This window comes from Plectropomus leopardus, chromosome 6 (assembly GCF_008729295.1).
Source record: "Plectropomus leopardus isolate mb chromosome 6, YSFRI_Pleo_2.0, whole genome shotgun sequence".
Taxonomy (NCBI): domain Eukaryota; kingdom Metazoa; phylum Chordata; class Actinopteri; order Perciformes; family Serranidae; genus Plectropomus; species Plectropomus leopardus.
This window is the reverse complement of record NC_056468.1, coordinates 27,080,757-27,101,029: the sequence shown is the minus strand read 5'-3', so window position 1 is coordinate 27,101,029 and position 20,273 is coordinate 27,080,757. Positions and strand designations below refer to the sequence as shown.

At 40.5% G+C, this 20,273-nt stretch overlaps 2 protein-coding genes across 10 annotated transcripts in view; both read right to left on the bottom strand.

Moving 5' to 3' along the window:
- Positions 1-1,754: 1,754 nt before the first annotated feature.
- On the bottom strand, positions 1,755-11,879 carry osmr (oncostatin M receptor). The gene is made up of 17 exons (XM_042488477.1): positions 11,743-11,879; positions 11,474-11,625; positions 11,161-11,314; positions 9,381-9,656; positions 9,166-9,295; positions 8,236-8,387; positions 6,827-6,960; positions 6,574-6,715; positions 5,914-5,999; positions 5,563-5,782; positions 5,224-5,400; positions 5,018-5,122; positions 3,169-3,327; positions 2,936-3,088; positions 2,748-2,829; positions 2,559-2,643; positions 1,755-2,253 (listed from the first exon to the last, which is right to left on the bottom strand). Exons 1-17 carry the CDS (start codon positions 11,828-11,830, stop codon positions 1,867-1,869), a joined length of 2,682 nt encoding a protein of 893 aa, XP_042344411.1. The 5' UTR covers positions 11,831-11,879; the 3' UTR covers positions 1,755-1,866.
- Positions 11,880-12,057: 178 nt separating this feature from the next.
- Positions 12,058-20,273, bottom strand: part of LOC121944147 (rho guanine nucleotide exchange factor 28-like) — a 45,815-nt gene continuing 37,599 nt past the window's right edge. For 7 of the 9 annotated variants that reach the window (XM_042487839.1, XM_042487841.1, XM_042487845.1 and 4 more), the window contains 18 exons: positions 19,934-20,064; positions 19,664-19,813; positions 19,002-19,252; positions 18,798-18,923; positions 18,575-18,692; positions 17,790-18,044; positions 17,624-17,700; positions 17,349-17,527; positions 17,079-17,176; positions 16,759-16,950; positions 16,097-16,228; positions 15,798-15,931; positions 15,660-15,707; positions 15,470-15,574; positions 15,144-15,308; positions 13,744-13,995; positions 13,259-13,631; positions 12,058-13,103 (listed from right to left, as the gene is read on the bottom strand). In XM_042487839.1, the coding sequence (XP_042343773.1) occupies positions 12,913-13,103; positions 13,259-13,631; positions 13,744-13,995; positions 15,144-15,308; positions 15,470-15,574; positions 15,660-15,707; positions 15,798-15,931; positions 16,097-16,228; positions 16,759-16,950; positions 17,079-17,176; positions 17,349-17,527; positions 17,624-17,700; positions 17,790-18,044; positions 18,575-18,692; positions 18,798-18,923; positions 19,002-19,252; positions 19,664-19,813; positions 19,934-20,064 (2,977 nt within the window). In that variant the 3' untranslated portion in view covers positions 12,058-12,912. The remainder of the gene's footprint in view (positions 13,104-13,258; positions 13,632-13,743; positions 13,996-15,143; positions 15,309-15,469; positions 15,575-15,659; positions 15,708-15,797; positions 15,932-16,096; positions 16,229-16,758; positions 16,951-17,078; positions 17,177-17,348; positions 17,528-17,623; positions 17,701-17,789; positions 18,045-18,574; positions 18,693-18,797; positions 18,924-19,001; positions 19,253-19,663; positions 19,814-19,933; positions 20,065-20,273) is intronic. The other 2 variants (XM_042487840.1, XM_042487843.1) reach the window with 2 other exon arrangements.

The window sequence follows — 20,273 nt, the reverse complement described above, 5'->3', positions numbered from 1 at the left end:
TTTTGTTTGTTTTTTTTTGAGTGTGTGATGGGAATCAATAATATCAGGTGCTATTTGAGTGGCTGACTCTGTTACAGCCACGACACAGCAGAGCTCTGACACTTTGTGTTTTTAGAGGTTGCTGAACCAGTTCTGAGAACAACAAAGTGGAGCTGACTGAATTAAGTCATGAGCAGGGAATGTGATTTGGTGAACTGGGAATTCAACACAGCAGAGATGATTCTGAAACTGAGATACTACTCATTTGTCATATTACTTTGATGAAATTAAGTGCATCCATTTTTTTCAAAACATCAAGTTAGATGTTTGGATGACACTGAAAAGGTGGATGGAAGCTGCACTGAGCTGAGGATCGTGGTGCTGACATTCTGATTCAACCACAGTAGATGTGCTTTAAGTAAAGCTTGTAGTTTCTATTATTTACTTTTTTTAACTTAAATATGAGCAACAACATTCAAAATATCTATAAACTTTGGGAATGGTACACAATATACCCATGGGCAGATTATGAGACAATGGGAGCCTGAGCACAGATATGCAAAGGGCTCCATTGCATCTCTTACATATTCGCAAGCAACGCAGACTGTTGTGGTTTGGTGTCTCTTTGTAGTCGTTACGCATCTTTTTTTTCAACAGATGGATTTGAAAACTGACAAAATCTGCAAGACCTTTTCAAATCTTTATTCAAACTTAAATAACAAAGAGGACCAAATCTAGATCATGCTCACACAGCTGTGTTATTTTTGGATTAAAGATCCGGTAAGTAACACCCTGTAATTTACCGCAAGTAACTAATATCCAGCTAAAAACAGGTTCTGTGTGCTCCTTGATGAAGCCGCACATTTAGGAACAATTAACACACCTAGCTCAGTTCCTCAGATGCCTTTTATATGACTAAAACAATTATCTGTCTTTCAAATATCCGATCGCTTTTGGCACCTGGAAATGCACATGGCAAAAGATAAAGTATATGAAATTACATTCTCAGTTAAAGCAAATGGCTGGTTATGAACTTTGTATTTGCTGTAAGCTACAATTCTGACTGTAAAGCAAAATATCAGCAGACTTGTAGGAGGGCTCTGTTGTTATTGAGTGACCTGTTTAACGAGTAAAGGGAGTTCAAGTGTAAGCATATGTTTTCATATTTGAGTCAGACGCTCATCACAGTGAAAACACATCTTACCCGACGATGACACTGATGAGGAACTGCAGAGAAATAAATAATGACCAGTAAATTAATTCCTACTTTAATTATTGCATCAATATTATGGAACTTATATATAGTGACTCCTACAACCTGATAATCAATACAGTTTTTGATACTTAAAAATACATTTTCACTAGTACAATACAAATAAAAAATCAAAAACTCCAAAAATACATGTGCTCAACTGCCTTATCAGTGTTACCAGTTGGATACTGTACTGTAGATAACATCTCTGGTTGTGTCACAGTAACCCACAATCTTTAAAGTGAGTTCCATTTGTGTTATTGTACATACTTTTACTTTTATGCTATATTGCTGCAGAAGCCATAGTAGTTTAAAATATTCTACAGCCATGTGTTTTCTGCCAGTGTGTTATAAAATCTACAAGCTACATTTTCCCATGAAATTAGACATAATGTGATTCTGCAGCTTTTTAATGTCAATGTTTCAACATACCTTATATATATAGATATAGATATATATATATACACACACGTGTGTATATATATATCTATATTTATATCTATATATAAGGTGTGTTGAAACATTGACATTAAAAAGCTGCAGAATCACATTATGTCTAATAAACAAAGCATCTATTTACAATATTTGAACTCCTAAAAATCTGGAGGTTTTGGACTTGATCTTCATCTTGTTACTTATAAATTATCACTGGAGATGTAACCATAAACAACACTGCATGATTCCAGCAGATTCTCAGATGGTTCGCAACCAGATTTGATTTCAATGATCCTGGCTTGTTGTTTCTCAGACAAATCATCCTCCTCTACTGTGTGCAAATATGTCTTGTTTGAGATACACACCATTTGCTGAAGATCTGGTCTGTCCCAGGATACTGTGACTGACTGGGGACAGTAGTCTGCTTGGAGTGGCACACAGGACAGAGACAAGGTTAAAGGAGAGGCCTGGGAACCAGGAGAGGGCAGTGAATTCATGGTTTCTTCCAGAAGAGGTCTGCTATTCAGGATTTCAATGTCACAGCAGGAGCACTCCTCCACCTTCTGAGACTGCAACTTCTCACTAGTCTGAACAAACATCAGGAGGGGATAAAAATAATATAAGGCAAATAATCACACATGAGTTTGGATAAGAGTTGCAGGCTGACATCACAAAATGATGTGTTGAATGATTACAGGGTAAATTAGCAGAGAAATGGTTCTACTTTGCCATGCTGTTCACTACAAAAGGCAGTGTCAGACCTTGCACAAACAGTGATCTTAATATAATTAGTAATCCAAACCACGATAGGTTTTAATTGTGCTGCCAAAAAGTATAATTTTAGGTTTGGAAGAGTGAGACCCCATATGCCTCTAAGAGTTGGGGAGTTTACCTCATGCAGGAAGCTGTCAAACTCGGGAGTTTTGATGTTCATACCGGCAGGATAAGCAAATATCTCTTGAAGTCCGCTCTTAAGCCTTGAAGAGAAACAGAACAAAAAAGAAGAGGAGAGAGATGAGCTTCAGGTCCTCCTCTGCCAAGACTAATGCATAAGTGAAGATGTAATTGTGAAGTTACTCACATTTTTCTTTGAGGCCACAGGAGAATGATGCAGCCCAGCAACAGTAAGATGGGAGTCAATATCTTGGCCAAGTGAGCAGAGTCTACCAGAGGAAAGAAGATGAGCAGTTTACAACAACCTGTAAAATTCATTCTGTGTGCTGGAATCTGAGAAGTTTTATTAAAGATTCTCATAGAAAAGGAGCTCACAATTGGTTTTGGTCCTGATGGTGATATTGGTTGGTTTTCCAGGTCCCTGCTTAGTGAGCGCGCTCACAGAGATAGCATACCCTCTGTTCTGCTCCAGACCATTTATGGTCACAGACTTCTTCCGAGGGTCTGCCACTGACACGTTGAACTGATCTAGATGCAGACACACAGTCATATTTTGAATGCTAGGAGATCAAGAATTACTAACACTGGAAACTTTCTTCTGAACCTACTTGTAACATGACCTGGAAGCGCATCAGTCTTTAACGTCACCAGGTAACCAATAATGAATGCCGGATGAGCCGGATCGTCCTCATTGTACCTCCACTCCAGTGTCACCGATGAGGATGTACTCTGAACAGGTTCAACCAGATTCAGGGCCTTTACAGATTCTGAGAAAATGTGGTTTTGAGGAAGGAAGACAGAAGGAATCTATTAAGATTGATAAAATCAACAGACTTCGAGCAAGAATGCAACTTTCCAAACTGAAATAAACCTGCAGAGATGTGACATCCGCACTGTCGTGCAGATGTCAGAATCTGTTGCAAGAGCTTCATTGTGATCACTTTCTTCGTTATTCTATCATTATATATGAAACCTGGTGCTCTGTTCACAGATGTCAGTCAAAAGGAATATAATTTGCATGCAGTGTTGTTCCTGCTTCCTCCTGTCTGCACATCTGACAAACAGGAAAGCTGGTGTCATGTGTTTAGATGACATCAGGAGGAAGTCCTTCTCGGACTCTCTGATAAAAACATCCTGTGTCAAAACTTCCACCACACCTTATCAGAAGTTTCATAATTAACCATTTGCTCAAGGCCTCATCTTTTCTGCAGTATGTCTCACTGTCTGTTGAGGCATCAGCTATAAAAAATACAAAAATACACATTTCCAGTACAGCTCATTAATTAGTATTAACACTCAGTGAGCTCTGAAGCACTGAAGTGCTTTGAGAAACTGGTTCTCCAGCACATCAAAGACAACATCCCAGCCAGCCTGGACCCTCACCAGTATGCTTTCAGAAACAACAGATCCACAGAGGACGCCACATCTACTGCTCTTCACTCAGTCTTCACTCACCTGGAGAGTAAGAACGGCTACATCAGGATGCTGTTTGTTGACTTCACAATCTCTCTCATGAAGCTGATTGGAAAGCGTAACACTCTGGGCTTCAGTACAACACTCTGCAACTGGATACTGGACTTCCTCACATGCAGATCCCAGAGAGTTTGGATTGGCAGTCTCACCTCTACATTACTGCTCAACACCAGAGCCCCCCAGGGCTGTGTGCTTAGCCCCCTTCTGTTCACACTGTACACCCATGACTGCACGTCCAGACATCATAAGAACTCTATTGTGAAGTATGCGGACAACACCACCATCATCGGTTGTATTACAAACAACAATGAGAGTTCATACCGGGAGTAAATCAAAAATCTCACAGAGTGGTGCACAGAGAACAGCCTACTGCTCAAAATCAGTAAAACCAAGGAGCTGATTGTTGACTTTAGTAAGAAGGAGGCAAAGACCCACACCCCTGTCTACATCAGTGGAGCTGAAGCTATAGGGTCCTTTGATTTACTGTCACTGAGAACCTGTCCTGGTCATCACACTTCACCACCCAGGTTAAAAAAGCACAGGAAAGACTCTACCTCCTACAGAAACTTAGGAAGGTTAAACACCAGAGCAAGACCCTGGTTAACTTCTACACTGGAGTAATAGAACGCATACTGACTGGAAACATCGTGAACAGGCACAGTTTGTGCTCGGCCCAGGACAGGAAGGCTCTACAGCGGGAGATTAAAACTGCCCAGAACATCACTGGTTCCCATCTACAGAGCTTCAGTGACAAGTGAGGTGTCTGCACAGAGCCTAAAGGATACTGAAAGACAGCAGCCACCCCAGCCACAGTCTGTTCACCCTGCCGCCATCTGGAAAAAGAAACAAAAGTATCTGCTGCCGAACCACCAGACTACAGAGCAGTTTCACTCCCCAGGGTCCTCAACTCAACTTCAATTTAGTTTTTTCTTAAACCATGTTTAAGAAAAATCGCAACAAATCTACCTTGTACCTTGTACCTACCATGTACCTCTTGTGAGTATCCAGTTTGTATCTCCAGCAGTCTGTGTCCATTCTCTGCGCATCCATAGATATTAAATGTATACCTACAACCTGCTTCAAAATATCCTGAAAAATAACAGCGTATAACAATGAATGCAAAAGTAGAAAAAAACTTAAGGATGCATTTGCAGTGACAACTAAAGGAAAACAACAAAACAAAAACTCACCAGCAGGTAGAGACAATGTGTTGTTTTCTGGTACATTCAGCCATTGCAGAGTACAAGGCGCTGCATTTCCCTGAGTGCACCACTCCACAGTATAGCCACAGGACACAGTTTCCTGCTTTATCCAGGATAGATTAATACCAGCAGCTGTGCTGCTGCTTAACTGCTTCTTTACTGGGACTTTGGACAGAGACACACATTTTAGACTGTTTTGCAACCAGAGGAGCATAAATGAGGGTAAATTCAAAATCAGGAATCAGGAATATAGAGAAAAACTTAACTAGAATTCTTGCAGAGTGAAAACCTCCACAAACACTGACTGAACTAAGAGAATTTGCTCACCTCCATCATCCCACTGGGATGGAGGGATGGTGATGTGAGCAGGGACACTGAAGCTACTGTGGAGAATAGCCTGAACAGTGAAGTCATACTGTCCTGCATTGATGGTCACCTCTGCCTGGGTTTGTTGACTGTCCGTCCACTTGGTCCAATTTTGGCCTTCCTGTGACCACTGAACTTTGTATCCCTCAACGTTCACTGTGACAGCTGAGCCAGGAGTGTGCTGAACAAGTTGAGAAAAGTTAATGCTTTGGAGACATACAGTATGTGCCCTTAAAGAAACCAAACAAAGACTTTGTATGCTATTATGCCAATATTTCCGCTAAAATGAAACAGACGAGCTTAGAGACCCACCTGAGTCCACAAAAGAGTAACTTGACGACTATTCGGCTCGGGCAGCTTCTTTATTATCCTCCATACATCCAAGGTCACCAGCGGATCTGAGGACATCACATGAAGATTATTTCTTTCTGCCATCACAGGAATGAGACTTCAACTCTGAACCAGTATACTCATTTTCATACTTGTTTTATACTAAAACAGGTTGTGTTGGCAAAATTGGATATCATGCAACCACAATGTCCTGAGTTCATATATGTTGAAGGGTAATTTATTGCATGAAAAAGGTCATAAGTTGGCCTAAGGTAGCTCTTGTCTTATTTAACTTAATTAAACTTGGGGGTGAGTGGGTTCTCTCCAGGGTCTCTGGCTTCCTCCCACAGTCCAAAGACTGCAGCTCAGGTTGATTGACTCTAAAATTTCCCTTAGGTGTGACTGTTTGCGTGTATGGTTGTCTGTCTATATGTGTCGGCCCTGCGATAGTCTGGCGACCTATCCAGGGTGTACCCCGCCTTCAGCCGATGACAGCTGGGATTGGCTCCGGCCCCCCCGCGACCCTTACGAGGACAAGTGGTTACAGAAAATGACTGACTGACTAAACTTGGACATTGAATAGACATGGTCACACCTTGTATACGACATACTTTGCTCGCAATACACACTTTTTGTACTCACAGGTTGCAAAGGATCTGGGCTGTGTCCATTCTCCCCAGAACCTGCCATTGGCAGAGCAGCGTACCCTGGTAGAGTAGCGGGTGTTGGGAAGCAGATGTTCCAGGTTAGCTTTGCAGAGACCGCTCACACTATTGCAGCTCAGCTGGTAAAAACACACGGGTGGAAGGTAAAAAAAAAACAAAAAACACACACTCACACTAACATTTCCGGTTCTGCACCATGAATATTTAAGTTTAAACAGAATTAAACTCACAGCAGTGGTGCTGTGTGGGTCTGCAGTGACCTGACAGAGGAGGTTCAGTCTGGTCAAGTTCCCCTGTACCACCCAGGACACGGTGGCATCTGTAACCCCAGAGCTCACTCTGATCTCCTCCACAACAGGAAATACTAAGGGCATAACACAAATGTTGACAAGTTTATCTTCAAGTTCAGGGGCGACCTTTACTGACAAAAAAGCCAATTTCAGCAAAAAAAAAAAAAAAATCTGCAGAGAACTACAAGACTTATTTGAGGTTTATAATGAAGGTAACCGTGAATCTCAATGAGCCCATCAGCATTACTTATGGGTCTAAATGAGCATTGATTAAAATGTTAACCACAAAACTGAGCAGTGAGCTATTAATATTAATTTGGTACCTTAATATCGGGTTTTGACAAATATTTTGCTGGATTTAGATCACTTTGACCTTTGAGAGTGTGTCAGATGAACTGAAAGCTGTAAAAGCTGTGATTCTGTCTGGATAAAATTGAATGTAATAATGCTTCATAGGTGAGTTATAGCTGTATTTGTTTGTCTGACAAAAGTGTTAATTAGTTTAGTTTATTATGTTTATTTGAATCAGGGAAAATGTACAGAATAACATTACTCTCAGAAGAAAAATGATGTTTTGTACCAGATTTAGCTTACTAGCTTATTTCCATCTGTAGTCCCTCTTGAGCCTGCTGTGGTGGATGTATCTTGAAATGGTCAACATTACTGGCAGAGAGCAGCTTTAAAACGACAAGTCATTTGACTTAACCACTTCAATGACAATGAAGCAGCTGTTGTTTCACATATCATAATCATCAAAAACACCTTAGGGGGGCCCATGGTCGAGCAGTCAGATCTGGAACAAACTGCAGTATTGGCAGTGAAAGCAAACAATATGTCCATGCACTGTTCAAGTCTCAGTTTTCCTCCAAGACCTTTTTGGATTTGGAATCAAAAGCTAGCCCAACATTAGAAACTTAAGACTTGCCACTGCTATTGAGGACTGGCAAAATTTAGAGGAAGAGGTGCACATTTTAGTTGATGAAATGTCTGTTTTTCAAAATTTGGTATTTAAGATACACATTATTTACTATTTGAGAATGTAAGAATAAATGTAGGCCCACAATAACATTAAGTGGAAACTAAATTGGTTAAAAATGACCCCTAATCATCTCCATAATATTTTTTGTCAAAGTCACAGGGAGCCACTGGAGAGGGGTTTAAGAGTTGCATGCGGCTCCAGAGCCACAGGTTGCTGACCTCTGTTTAAGTAGCTGTGATGTAAACACTGATACTACACAGTGACCACGCCTTTAATTTTATGCTGCTTGAGTATCAATCTGGTTGAGGCCAAATTAAAAGTGTGCAAAATATAAAATATATTCCCATAAGATGTCAACGTGACTGCTGACCTCTTTCAGACAAGTTGAAGCTGTAGCTCGCCATCTCCTCTCCCAGTTTGTCCTTCACTACCACACTGATGTTGTATTCTTCCAACTGTGGGGCTGCCAGGAAAATACAACTGTTCAAATGTATGCAGTTGATGGGAGCCTGCCCTGAGTTCCTGTGTATTCAACAACAAAGAGGGGAATGGGAAAAGGCTTAAGAGACAAACAAAAGAACTGTCTGACACAACCCGGTTCTCAGGATGGACAAAAGAGGGAGACACACGGGTAAAATCAGCCTATAACTTTTTTTAACTAAAAGTAATCCAGACAAATCAAACAAATTGCATAAATAGGTAGGAGAAATCTGTAGAGTCAGTAGTGTGGGGAGTGGATGAGTGAAAATGTGCTGTAGGAATGTTGTGCTGCAAAAAACTACTACTACTACTACTACTACTACTGATATTAATAATAATATTAATATTATTGTTATAAATAATAATAACAAACAATAATAACAATAATAATAATAAATATGACTTAAACAGCACTTGTCTAGGTATTCAAAGACGCTTTACATGAAATCCAAAAATAAAACAAATACAAATGCAAAAAAAGAGAATACAAAATACTGAAAGATGTAGGGGATATGGCAGTTCAGATTTGGGGAGGCAGTGGGAGACAAGTGTTGTAGGCATTTCTGAAAAGGTGGGTTTTGAGTTTATTTTTAAATTACGGGATTGAGTCTGAGTTGTGGGTAGGGGGTTCCAGAGGGTTGGGCAGCAATGGCTAAGATAAACAAATAAAGCAAGAAATTATGGTTATGGTTAATGTACTATTTAACATAATAGCAGAGTAACACAGAAATGTGCTGCTCCTGCTCAAGCTGAACCCCAACATTTGTGTTTGTACTCATGGCAGAATCAAAGAGGAAAACTGAAGAAAAAAAGCACTTGCTCTATGCGGAGAGTGTGTGTCTGCTTGTTGGAATCAAACTTGTCTCGTTCTCTGCCTGGATCCCAGGTACAGTTGACAGTTGTCATGTCTGATGTCACACAGCTGATGTTTCTGGGCTTCTGCGGAGGAACTACACACACACACACACACGCATATATGTAAGAAATAATATTAGAAACTGTCAGTGATATAAATGAAAAATAATCTAAACTTACAACTGATGAAGTTCCAGGTAATACTAGACACGCTTGATGCATCATCATAGCACATGAGCATAAGACGTTTAATGAAACTTTTTGGGATGGTCAAGTTATGTACAATGATGGCCTTGACTCTGGATCCAATGCTGATAAGAGGGTATTTTCTATTATTGAAGGTCATGCTGGTAATATTGACTCCTTTTGGGGGGACACAGCAGAACATGGCGGTGGTATGCTCTCTCATCACCCGATCGAAGGGAAAGATCTTGCTCTTTTTCTCTACCGGAAATCCTACAGGTCACAGAGTGGAGATAAGCACAGTCTCATGAGATGCTGGCCAGCAGTGTGCACAAACAGCGATGCTGTTAAAAATGTGGCAGTGTTTTTATAGATGCATTGTGCAGCATCTATCAACCCTTTAACAAGATATTTTAATTAACAATTGCAATTTTATAACAGCCATCCAACATGTGATTTAGAGTGGGTTTTGCAAAGTTATTAACCATTAAAAATACTTAACCTAATATTAAAATGTGTGCAACAATAAACTTATAAAATACCATAAAGTATAGCATTACTAATTACTAATTTGGCAAACATTATCTTTTCTTTGTTAACAGTGAAATAACAATAAACTGAAGTGAAATTAAGGCAAGCACCCCTGAGATTTTGGGCTATTTTACTTCCATAACAAGTCTTTTTTCAGACTTGTGGAAAGAAAATTTAGGTTTATTTCAATTCAGATTTTTATTTTGGAAATGTATGCAAAAAGAACATATTTAATTAGATAATGCCTCATTTGCATACTTAAACATAAAACTGCAGTTAAACTATAAAAATACAAAAAAGAAAAAAGTTATTAATCTGTTATTTTTTGCTCTATATATGTATGGGAATTTAACAATATGTATCTTTAAAGTTCACTTTTTTCAAAATGACTTTTTTCTCATGCTTTGAGCCTCAAATCAACTTCAGTAGTACTTACATACCAAAGTCTCCAGTTTTATTCCTATCTATAGTCTGCAGGTTTTTAAAAAGGAGTTTTTTCACAGATCTTTCATGGGCTGATGTATAGAACATTTTATTCCTAAAAACATGGCAAAACTGTGCTTTTGAGAGTATTTTCTAATTTATGGAGTGATAAAGAGAGATAATCACAATCTCCTCTGTAAACACCTTTGACTTCACTATGTCAACAAAATGGAGCAAGAATATTTAAACTGATGTTATGCGATGTTAAGATTTTTGTTCTCAAATGTATGAAAATAAGAACATATTTAAGAAGATAAGATCATTTTCACATTTAAACATACAATTTCAGAAAACTTGCAGCATAAAAAAAATAATTGTATATCTGTAAGTAATCAACTAGAGAAGTTTCATGGGGATATCTATTGATCACCATGGGTGTCTCCCCTCAGCTAGTTTAATTACCTGTGAATTTACATTTAGTAGTGATTTATGATATCATGTATGATGTATTTATTTTACCTTTATAAAAAATTATAAAAAACAAAAATATCACCTATTCAGTTTTACTGTGCCCACACGTTGAGCAAGATGTGCATTGCATCACACATATGCAATGACTGCAGCAGTTGAGAAACATTGATATAAAGATTGGTGAAGGGAAAGAAAAAAAGCATGGGGGCCCCACTGTGACTGAGAGAAACAGAAACTGTCACTTATTTGACAGCATGATCTTATCAGTGAAACCAAGAGCATGCAAGAAGCTGACCTGCTTTTCATGTATTTAGTTTGAGTTTAACTTGTATAAGAAGTAGCATCATCTCACCATAGTTAGTTTTCCAGCTGCTCCACGGACTAGGGACAGACTGATTATAGAAATGTCGTATCCTGACTGAGTGATCGACACACTCCAGAGGCACTTCAGAGGTCCATGTGAAATTGTTTTTAACTGAGTCGACGGAAAATATAGTCAGATTTCTCTAGGATAACAAAAACGGGGAAAATTGTCATTCACAGGAGCTTTTAAATATACACTATAACCAGAGTAAATGCTATTAATAGTAGGATAATACCATAAAATTACTGGAATGTAACTATTTAGAGCATGACACCCAGAAAACAAATCCTCCAGTACTCACATTATAAATGACGGTGTGGTTTTCAGTTTGTGCGATCTGGATCTCATAAAAGTTGCCCACTAAGCTGCTGTGGTTTACCAGCCACCTCACCAAGAGGATCTGCCTCTCACTGATAGCCTGCAGAGTGATGCTCGGGCTTGGTGGCTGCAGAGCTAGCACACAATACGCAAAGTTAAAGGCCATATTTTCACAATTTCGGCAAAGTTACAGCACACATTTTGAAGAGTTTTAAGATGGGACATAAGAGAGTTTAAATAAAACAAACTCACCAGTTTGCAAGCAGCATCCACTGTGATCCTCGGAAAATAATAGATACAACCCGAGCAGATTAATAAGGGATACTCTCAAAGTTATCATCCTCTAAACACAGAAATAATCAAAGAAAGAAAAGAATGAAAGGCTGACGATTCACTGCACAAGCTTACTGAAAGTCCAGTGAGTCACAGGTGGCCTGCCTACAGTTACTGTAATAATCTTGCATAATGACGTGACGTCGTAACCAATGCGAGGTATGCAAATGTCAAACTCATGTTTCTATTTTTCATTTCACATAAGGCAATATACACTGAAAAAAAAATGCTTGCCACAACAGTTTTATAGACAGCACAATATTAATATGGCACAACACAATTCTGATTACAGAGATTACAAGACATATACAAAAAATATTATTAATGTTGACAGTGCATGAAGCATTTTACACAATAAATTATCAGGAAAGGAGAAGAACAGGAAACAAACAGCAAGTCTTTACAGAAATCACTTGAAGTATCAGACAGCAAGATTTTTGGCACTTAAGTGAGAAAAAAAGTAGGAATATAATTTCCTCTTCAAACATGGTGTGCATAGGTAGCCTCCATAAAACTATACATATATTTAATATTTATACAATTATGTCTATATTTGTATATCTTTTAGATGCTCACACTCCCTTATAAATACTACTAAAGATTACACGAAGAAATAAAAATCACTCTATACATAGGTTGGGGAAGGGCTCAATTTGCTTCTCAATATTTTCTTTTAAGTGCTCATGGGAAAATAACCTTAACACTTCTGTCCTGATATCCTGGTACTCTAGGTCCCAGTGTTTGGGGGTACAAATGTACCTCTGCCATCAAACAAGTGCAACGTATATAAAAAAGAATCAGTAAAAATATGGGGTACAAGTATCAAAGCTGATTCACAAAGAATTTGTTTGCAAAAGGCACAATGGTTTCATGACACAGGAAGATGATGATTAATGGCCGCCTTATACTGTGATAAAGGCACACGTATCTGTGTATACTTCCTCCCTGCAGCTGTTCCCTTATTGGATTACTCAGGTTTTTCCAAATGAAAACACACATATACATAAACACATACAAGCAACAGCTATAATATTATCAGTCCAGTTACGCATCAGGCAGCTTGCATTGCTCGTTTCTTTCTAATGATTATCAGAGGTACACAATGTTCTCCTCACCTCCCTCCTCCCCGTTCTGTCCTTCGAGAGAGAGGTAAGCCTGCGGGGGAAGGAGGGGTGTGAGAGAGGGAGATGAGGAGTAGCCATCCTCGTAAAGTCTGTGACCTGTGACCTCTGACTTCCAGGGACCCAGGGATCGCCTGTCCACTGGCGGGCTGAAGTCTGCTAGAATGAGGACAGCAGAAACTCTTAAGACAATAATGATCATGTTTTGCACAAAAAATGTAAAATATAGAATAAAATATTTACCTCTACTTACACTGCATACCACTAAGGTAAAACATATACAACTGGCCAACAAACAATATGAGTGGACTCACTGTTGTTGGCTCTTTGTGGCTGCACGGTGACCCTGCTGCTGAAGTCATTCAGAGGTCGGGGGTAGCCGTGGTTGTTGCCGTAATTTGGGTAGGTCAGACCATCTGGAGGCTGTTTGCTGTGAGCTTGGCTCAGCAGGGTGTTGAGGCTGTTGTAGAGGCTGGCACTGAGGCCGAGGTTAGCCGTGTAGCTGGAGCCACTGAGAGGGCCGTCATGGTTTTTCCTCGGTGCAGAGAGCAGACGCTGATGCTGGTTGTTGTTGGCAGGCTGGTGGAGATGGTTCTGTTGGAGGGAGGCAAGTAAAGCCGTCTCGTTCTCGTACACTGAACAGTTACCATCCAAGCTGCCTGAGCGGCTGTGGCTGGACACCTGGGGCTTTGAAACAACAACAAAAAAGCAGGGGGATATGGTTAGCTGAGCAGTGGTTGGTTTTTTACTTTGGCACTGTAACTGCACCCTCTGTTTCTTCTCCCTCTCCCTTCCTCACCTTGTATCCATCCAGAGGTATCGTAACAGGCAGGCTGCTCTGGCGGTTGTGCCTCCAGCTCTGCAGTAGCCTCTGTTGGGCTTCGATCTTCTCCTTCTCCCTCTCCACAGTCCTCTGGCCCTCCCTCAGTCGGTCCAGATTTTGCTGATACTCCAGCAGCTGAGCCTCCAGCTCCTCGCGCTCGCAGCGCAGACGCTCTGCCTCTAGGAGACACTGCTTTTCGCGCTGCTCCAGCATGTTCTCATGCTCACACTGGAAACACACAGGACACATTCACATCAGAAAGTTCAGGCACCAGTAATCTTTTTTTCTATGATTATAGTAGACCTGCTGCAGTACCATTACTGCATTTGGGTTTTAGATATGAAGGGTTAAAAGTTAACCTAACTTACGGTACTTTAACAGCTTTTAGCAATCTATTCCTTATGCTGGTGTCAATGTCACTGTTCATGTTATGCTGCCATGTGTTGTATTTTATGAGAGAAATTCACTCTAACTCCGAGTATGTACTGTATATTACAAAAGCTTAGAAACTAGTTAGCCAGCAAGCCTTATGCACAGGCCGACACTGGTTGAAGGAAATTACAACATTTCACCAAAAAAAAAACCACAAAAAAAAACACCCTAATAGCACGGCACGCCATGTACTGATGAAATCTACGACTGTGTGAAAATATCTGATCAGGGCGAGGTAAAAAAGTAAATGACACCGCCTGCATGTGTCAGGCAATGTGCTTCACCCACATCGATAAAGGTCAAGTAGTGTGCAGAATAAATGGTGATCAGGTTCTCTGCTGCAAAAGAAGCAAAACTCATGTTACATCACTTTTTATGTTAGTGAAATGTAAATATAATCTTACTGTTTCTATTAATTTATTATACATTAAAAGGTGCGCTATATCAATTGATGTAGTTATTATAACTGAGGTTCAGGATCAAGACTACAGTTCTCTTTCCCACTTATTCAAATCACTTGCACCTCGTTAAGTTAACCACCTTTGCCTCATCACCAAAGTGCCATGGTTTAGGAGGAGCAGAGTCAGGCAGAAAAGCTAAAAGAAATGAGTCAAGATGAGAGTACATACAACCCTGGGCCCGGCTGTTCAGAAGTTATCTGATTGGATTTCAGCAGTAAGCCTGGATCAAATCTTGAAAATGGGTTGTTAAAAAGAAAAAAAAAGATTCTGAATTGGATGAGATCATGTCCACTGTGAAATGCGATCCCATTTAAAGCACTAGTTATCTGGATTTGGTAATCTTGAAAATTTTGTGTCTGGATCCAGTGTTGCTTTGAAAAACTGGCAAAAATCTAAGATGGATAGCTGCTGGAGAGCAAAACATGGGATTCCCATATCTAGAACCCTAAAAAAATGGAGCCAGGACATCAGCACAAGGCTTACCTGGTGTTTCTCTCTGGTCAGACACTCTTTATCCCAGCGATGCTGCTCCTGTTTCAGCTTCACATGGAGTTTCTGCACCTCATCCACCTCTTCTTTCTTCCTCTCTAAACCCTTCTTTTCTACTTCCTCTTTCTTCTTGTCAATACTCCTCTGTTTCTCCTGCTCCTGGATAACAACAGAAGGAGGTTAAATATATAGATTTTTGACATTATTTCAACAGGCAACTTATAGTCAATAGTCAAGAATTATAGTCTACCTGCATAAAACTAGCACGGCCTTGTATGCTGCAAGATATTATTTAAACATGAATAATAAAGGACTGATACCAGACTGTTCTGGAGTGAAGTGAGGGTTCGGAGCTGAGGTCTTTCTCCCTCCTGGAGAAGGAGTTTCTGGACTTCATAGCAACTGTCCTGGAGGGTCACAGCTGCCTGCCAACACAAGGAGGAGACACCTAATCACACTCCAGTTACTATTAGACAAATATTCTCTCATGCAGATGTACAGATGTCTCACCTGCAGACTATAGAGGAGCTGAGTCAGACTCTGAACGCTCTCTGCCACCTGCAGAAAACTGTGTTATTACATGGAAATGCTAATGGATATCTATTTTATTAATAAAATGCAGCTCATGGGGAACTAAAGTGGTTAAACCTTTATCAGTGTCCCTTTAGTGTCTCCTCTTCTCAACTCGACAGCAGAGCTCCACAACATGTTGTCCAGCCCTGTCAGCTCACTGTCTGACCCAAGAGATGTGGAACTCATACTGAGCGTGCTCAAATAGTCCGCTGTAGCAAGAAAAGAATAAGTAAATGTCACTGCCTGCACATATTTGGCAACTTGATTCACCCGGATTGGGAAAGGTACTATAAAAAAGTACTATGTCAACACAGCAATGCCAACTGAAATGCCAAAAATCTTACTCAGCATTAAACAGTAAATCTGTGACTCACGCTCAGAGGGAGACTCCTGAACGCTGCTGCCGTGGCTGTTGTAGCTGCAGCACTCTGGTCCTTGGACAGGAGAGCTCTGATTTTTTACAGCAAAACCATCACGAGCCTGCAGGATGGTGATCAGGTTTTCCGCTGCAGAAAAAGCAAAACTTATTATTCTGTGAACAAGTCTGTTTTTCAAATGCTAACAATCACAACATAAATCTGCAGTATACCATATCATTTTTATTGAATTACTCAGTTGCACTTTTATGTTATTATGACATTGTATGTAAATTGTTATTTTCATTTTGATATTTGCAGAGTCATTTTATTAAAGTTTGTGAGTCTAACACATAATCCTTAAAAAGTCCAATATCTATTTGTTACAATGTAGTAATGATGTACATGTACTACTGTAGAGATGCATCTTAGCTGATTAAAAGTCCTGCATGTCCTCAAAGGAGTTATATCTTTTGGCTTATTAGAGTTCAGGTTGGGCAGAGCAAGAGTATGCAAGGAATTATATCCTATCATCAACCTTGATATAGAGATAGGAATGATGAAAGTGCAAGATGCCCAGCCACATTAGGCCCTTTTTTAATTTTATATAAAACATGTCCTGAAACTGATACATGCAACATGACTGCAGCATCATGCAGCCCACAAAGCAGCTGTCTTACCTTCTCGGAGTGCAGCTGTGAGCAGTGACGAGGCCTGTCGTGGCGCCTCACTGTCTGTGTCTGGTTGCACCAACAGATGGCGATGTGGTACAGGCTCTGGTGAGCGGAGGGTTAACTCTGTGAGCTCAGCATAAAGTTGTAACTTCTCCTCCAAGCTGTTACATATTCGCTGGTCCTGTCCCAACAGTGTTTCTAAACACAACAAACACTCAGATTAGGACTTTGTGTTTATGGTTTTATAAGAGAGTGATGTGATGTTTCACAAAGGAAGACACATAACAACATAAAAAGTGCTGGTGGACACACAAATGTTTTCTTACCTTGGAACTTTGTGATCTTCTGAACTCTCACTTCTGCTACTCGCCTGGCCTCCTCTGTCTCAGCACTTCGCTCCTCCTCCTCCTCTTCCTCAGGACAACTGCCAGGTAGACCAGTAGGTTAGATAATGAGTAACACACACACACTCAGACACATTAACCTTGTATAAACACAAACACAAACACACACGCACACAGAATCTAAGATGCCCTGATATTTGCATACCTAGCCGAGCACTGTGAACTTGACTTGACACACACTCATATACACACCTTTCCACAGCTTGTCGTATGTGTCTCATCCACGCATTCCTTTCGTCTCTCGTGGAGGTGTGAACTTCATACATCTCTGGTCCCACTGAGGAGGCGGAGATGAGGAACATCCCTCTCTCCTCATTGGCTACTTCCCTAACAATGAGCTTCTGCAGAGGGATTACGGGAGGCTTCTGGTCCTGAAAGAGGAGATAAAAGATGGGTTAGAATGGAGAGAAATGGACAGACAGCTGAATAAGGATTGATTTCAAAGTTTTCTTCAGGTTGAGGCTTACCACAGCAGCAAATACAAAACGCTGATCTTTCTCTTGTAGGAAAACCAGAACATCTGTGAGCAGCAGAGCCAATGTATCTGAAAAGAACAGAGTAGAACTATAGAAATGTAGATTGGTTGTCTGTTAAACTCAGAAGGTCTTAGGTCACAGATGATCTCATGCACACCTTTCAGACGTCCTGTGGCTGTCTTCCAGTAGACCAGCCCTTTATACTGCAGATCCCTGTGTTTACTGTGCAGGTCCTGTTTGCGAAACACCTTGCCATTCTTCAGCTTGGCGAAGCTCTTGTTCTCCAGCCTGGCCAACACTTCCTGTAGCTCCTGACACCTCTCATACTTATTCACAGTCAGGTCCACTGCAGCGATGATGTCGCGGATCTGAGCCAGAGCACTCGACAGGTCAGAGTGCTCCTGACTTCCCACTGTGGGTGGAAAGAGGTAACAGAGAGGTCACATTGAAACAATATTTTAGCCATTAAAAAAATCACAGTTTTTCAATGAGACTTCAGTTTAAGTAAAAATAAAAAGTTCTGACATTTAGGCACTTTATATATTCCACACAAAGCACAAGTAATATCACTCTCAAGCAGACTGTTTAAAACGGCAACATTATCAAGCACTAAAAAAAGAAGGCATTCTCTCATTTTGCAAAGAAATTGCTGTAGTTACTATGACACTTTGATGATGAAATATCTTTTTATTTGTTGTTATTATAGTATCAAGTTATGTAGTTGTACTTTTCATGTAATAGTCTGCCCTGAAACATGCCATGTTGCAGCACATATTTTATATTGTTACATATTGTTACTAAGCTATAAGGCATTTTACTATGTGAGAACATAAAAAAATGCCCCCAACTTTCCCTTTGTGTTGTTATTTCCACAAAATATGTAACAGACTAAGAGCTACATCTGTTTACAGTTCTATTTGCGACATCTTAGTGCTGACGTACCCGAAGTGTAATGTAATATCCTCTCCAGCAGCACTGGGTACTTGGTAATGCGCTGAGTCACCAGCAGGATAAACTCTGGCACCCCTCTCCGTCTGACCAAAGTGTTATTGCTCTGTTGCTGTGAGCACAGAGGTTAACACCAAAATGGGTATCTGTGCAATCAAGGTATTTTACTGTTAAACCACTAAATAAAAAGCAAAGAGGTCTGGAAGCAGGAGCTTACTTTGACGAAGTTCTGCAGTTTTTTGTTTTGCTGTTGCAGCTCTTTGAAGACATTGACGGCCTCGGTGTGATGGCTGCAGAACTCTCCGTACACCTGCTTCATTTTCTCAGCATGTTCATCTGAGAACTGAGAAAAAGACCACAAGAGGTCGACTACAGAAATGTATCTGTGTGTCTGTGTGTGCATCAATCCATCTTAACCAACCTGCTGAAGCAGAATATCTCCAATCTGATGGATGAGGTAATTTCGGGGGTTGTCAGGTTGGGTCGCAGCCTGTCGGCGTTCCTGCAGTGCTCCGAAGAGGTTTCTGTGGAAAAGCAGCAGGGGGTCCAAGCAGGGGAAGATCCGGGCCACACAGTCCCAGTCGAGCTGCAGCTCCTCCAGCATTCCTCTCCTGAACACCTCCGACATGACCGTCAAGGTCTGGATGTGGTGAAGCTCTGTCTGCATCAGCTCTATACGGGGGAAATGAGAGTGGAAAAAAAGCTTGAGTAACTAATTTCAGCAGATTCCTCCAAAAAAGGACATTTGTGTGATAAATCTGAAGTTTTGTTCAGTTCAGTACAGTTTATTGTCATTCAAACATGTTAAAAACATGAAGGAAAGAAATTTGTTACCCAGGTCCAGCAGTGCACTTAACTGTTGGCTTTCAACTTAGCAGTGTGCATGGTATAATCAGAATATTAGCAAATTAGCAGAGCTTTTTTTGAAGTGATTTGAATGAAGTCAAGCCCCAAGTCTCCTCTGCTGTCATTTTTGGGCTCCACCCACTGAAGTTTGACTTGACAAATAAATCCTGCTATAGATACAGTGTGCAGAGTTTACAACACTCATATAAAATACTGCATTAAGAAGATGTGTCTCACCATAAATAACATCCTGTCGTTTAATGGTGTGCCTGTCAAGTTGCCTGCAAAACTCTGGACTGACCGCCAGACTCCATGACTCCACATCAAGTCCCAGCAGGTCAGCTGACAGGTCGCTCATCAGAGGAGGAGGAGGAGCATCAACAGCATCTGTTGGGACAGAAATAATGAACAATGTCTTTCTTCTCAGCCAGAATCCACTCAGTGATTCACAGTGTTATTATGTGTGTGTAGGTGTGGCAAAATATAATGTAAGCCCGTGTTCCTTACCCTGTGTGGTGATTGGCGGCTCGGCTGACGGGGATGTCGCTATGACTGGTGTTCCCTCATCAGACAATGAGCTGTTAGTGCAAACTGTCACACTGCACTCACTCTCCACCCCTGCTGCATCACTCAGCCGTCTGTACAGAAACAAAATAAGTTAGAACTTTTTTTGAGACAAAGACTGTTGCATGGGTGAAGCATGATTACAAGCAAAGATCTTATTCATCTCTGCATTTTAAAACTGATTCCAGAATTTGGAGACTGAAGGGATATTTTGTGCAAATAATCAAGATTTAAGTTTTTCAAATATTCTGAGTTTCTTGGATCCAGTTTCATCTTCTGTATG

Excerpts from the sequence above, each read along its gene's own strand:
- osmr (XM_042488477.1), bottom strand. The coding sequence starts at position 11,830 with ATGATAACTTTGAGAGTATCCCTTATTAATCTGCTCGGGTTGTATCTA. Across the intron at positions 8,388-9,165 it reads ACACACACTCTCCGCATAGA|GAACTCAGGGCAGGCTCCCA; the intron begins GCAAGTGCTTTT and ends TTGAATACACAG. Across the intron at positions 3,089-3,168 it reads GCTTCCAGGTCATGTTACAA|ATCAGTTCAACGTGTCAGTG; the intron begins GTAGGTTCAGAA and ends GTCTGCATCTAG.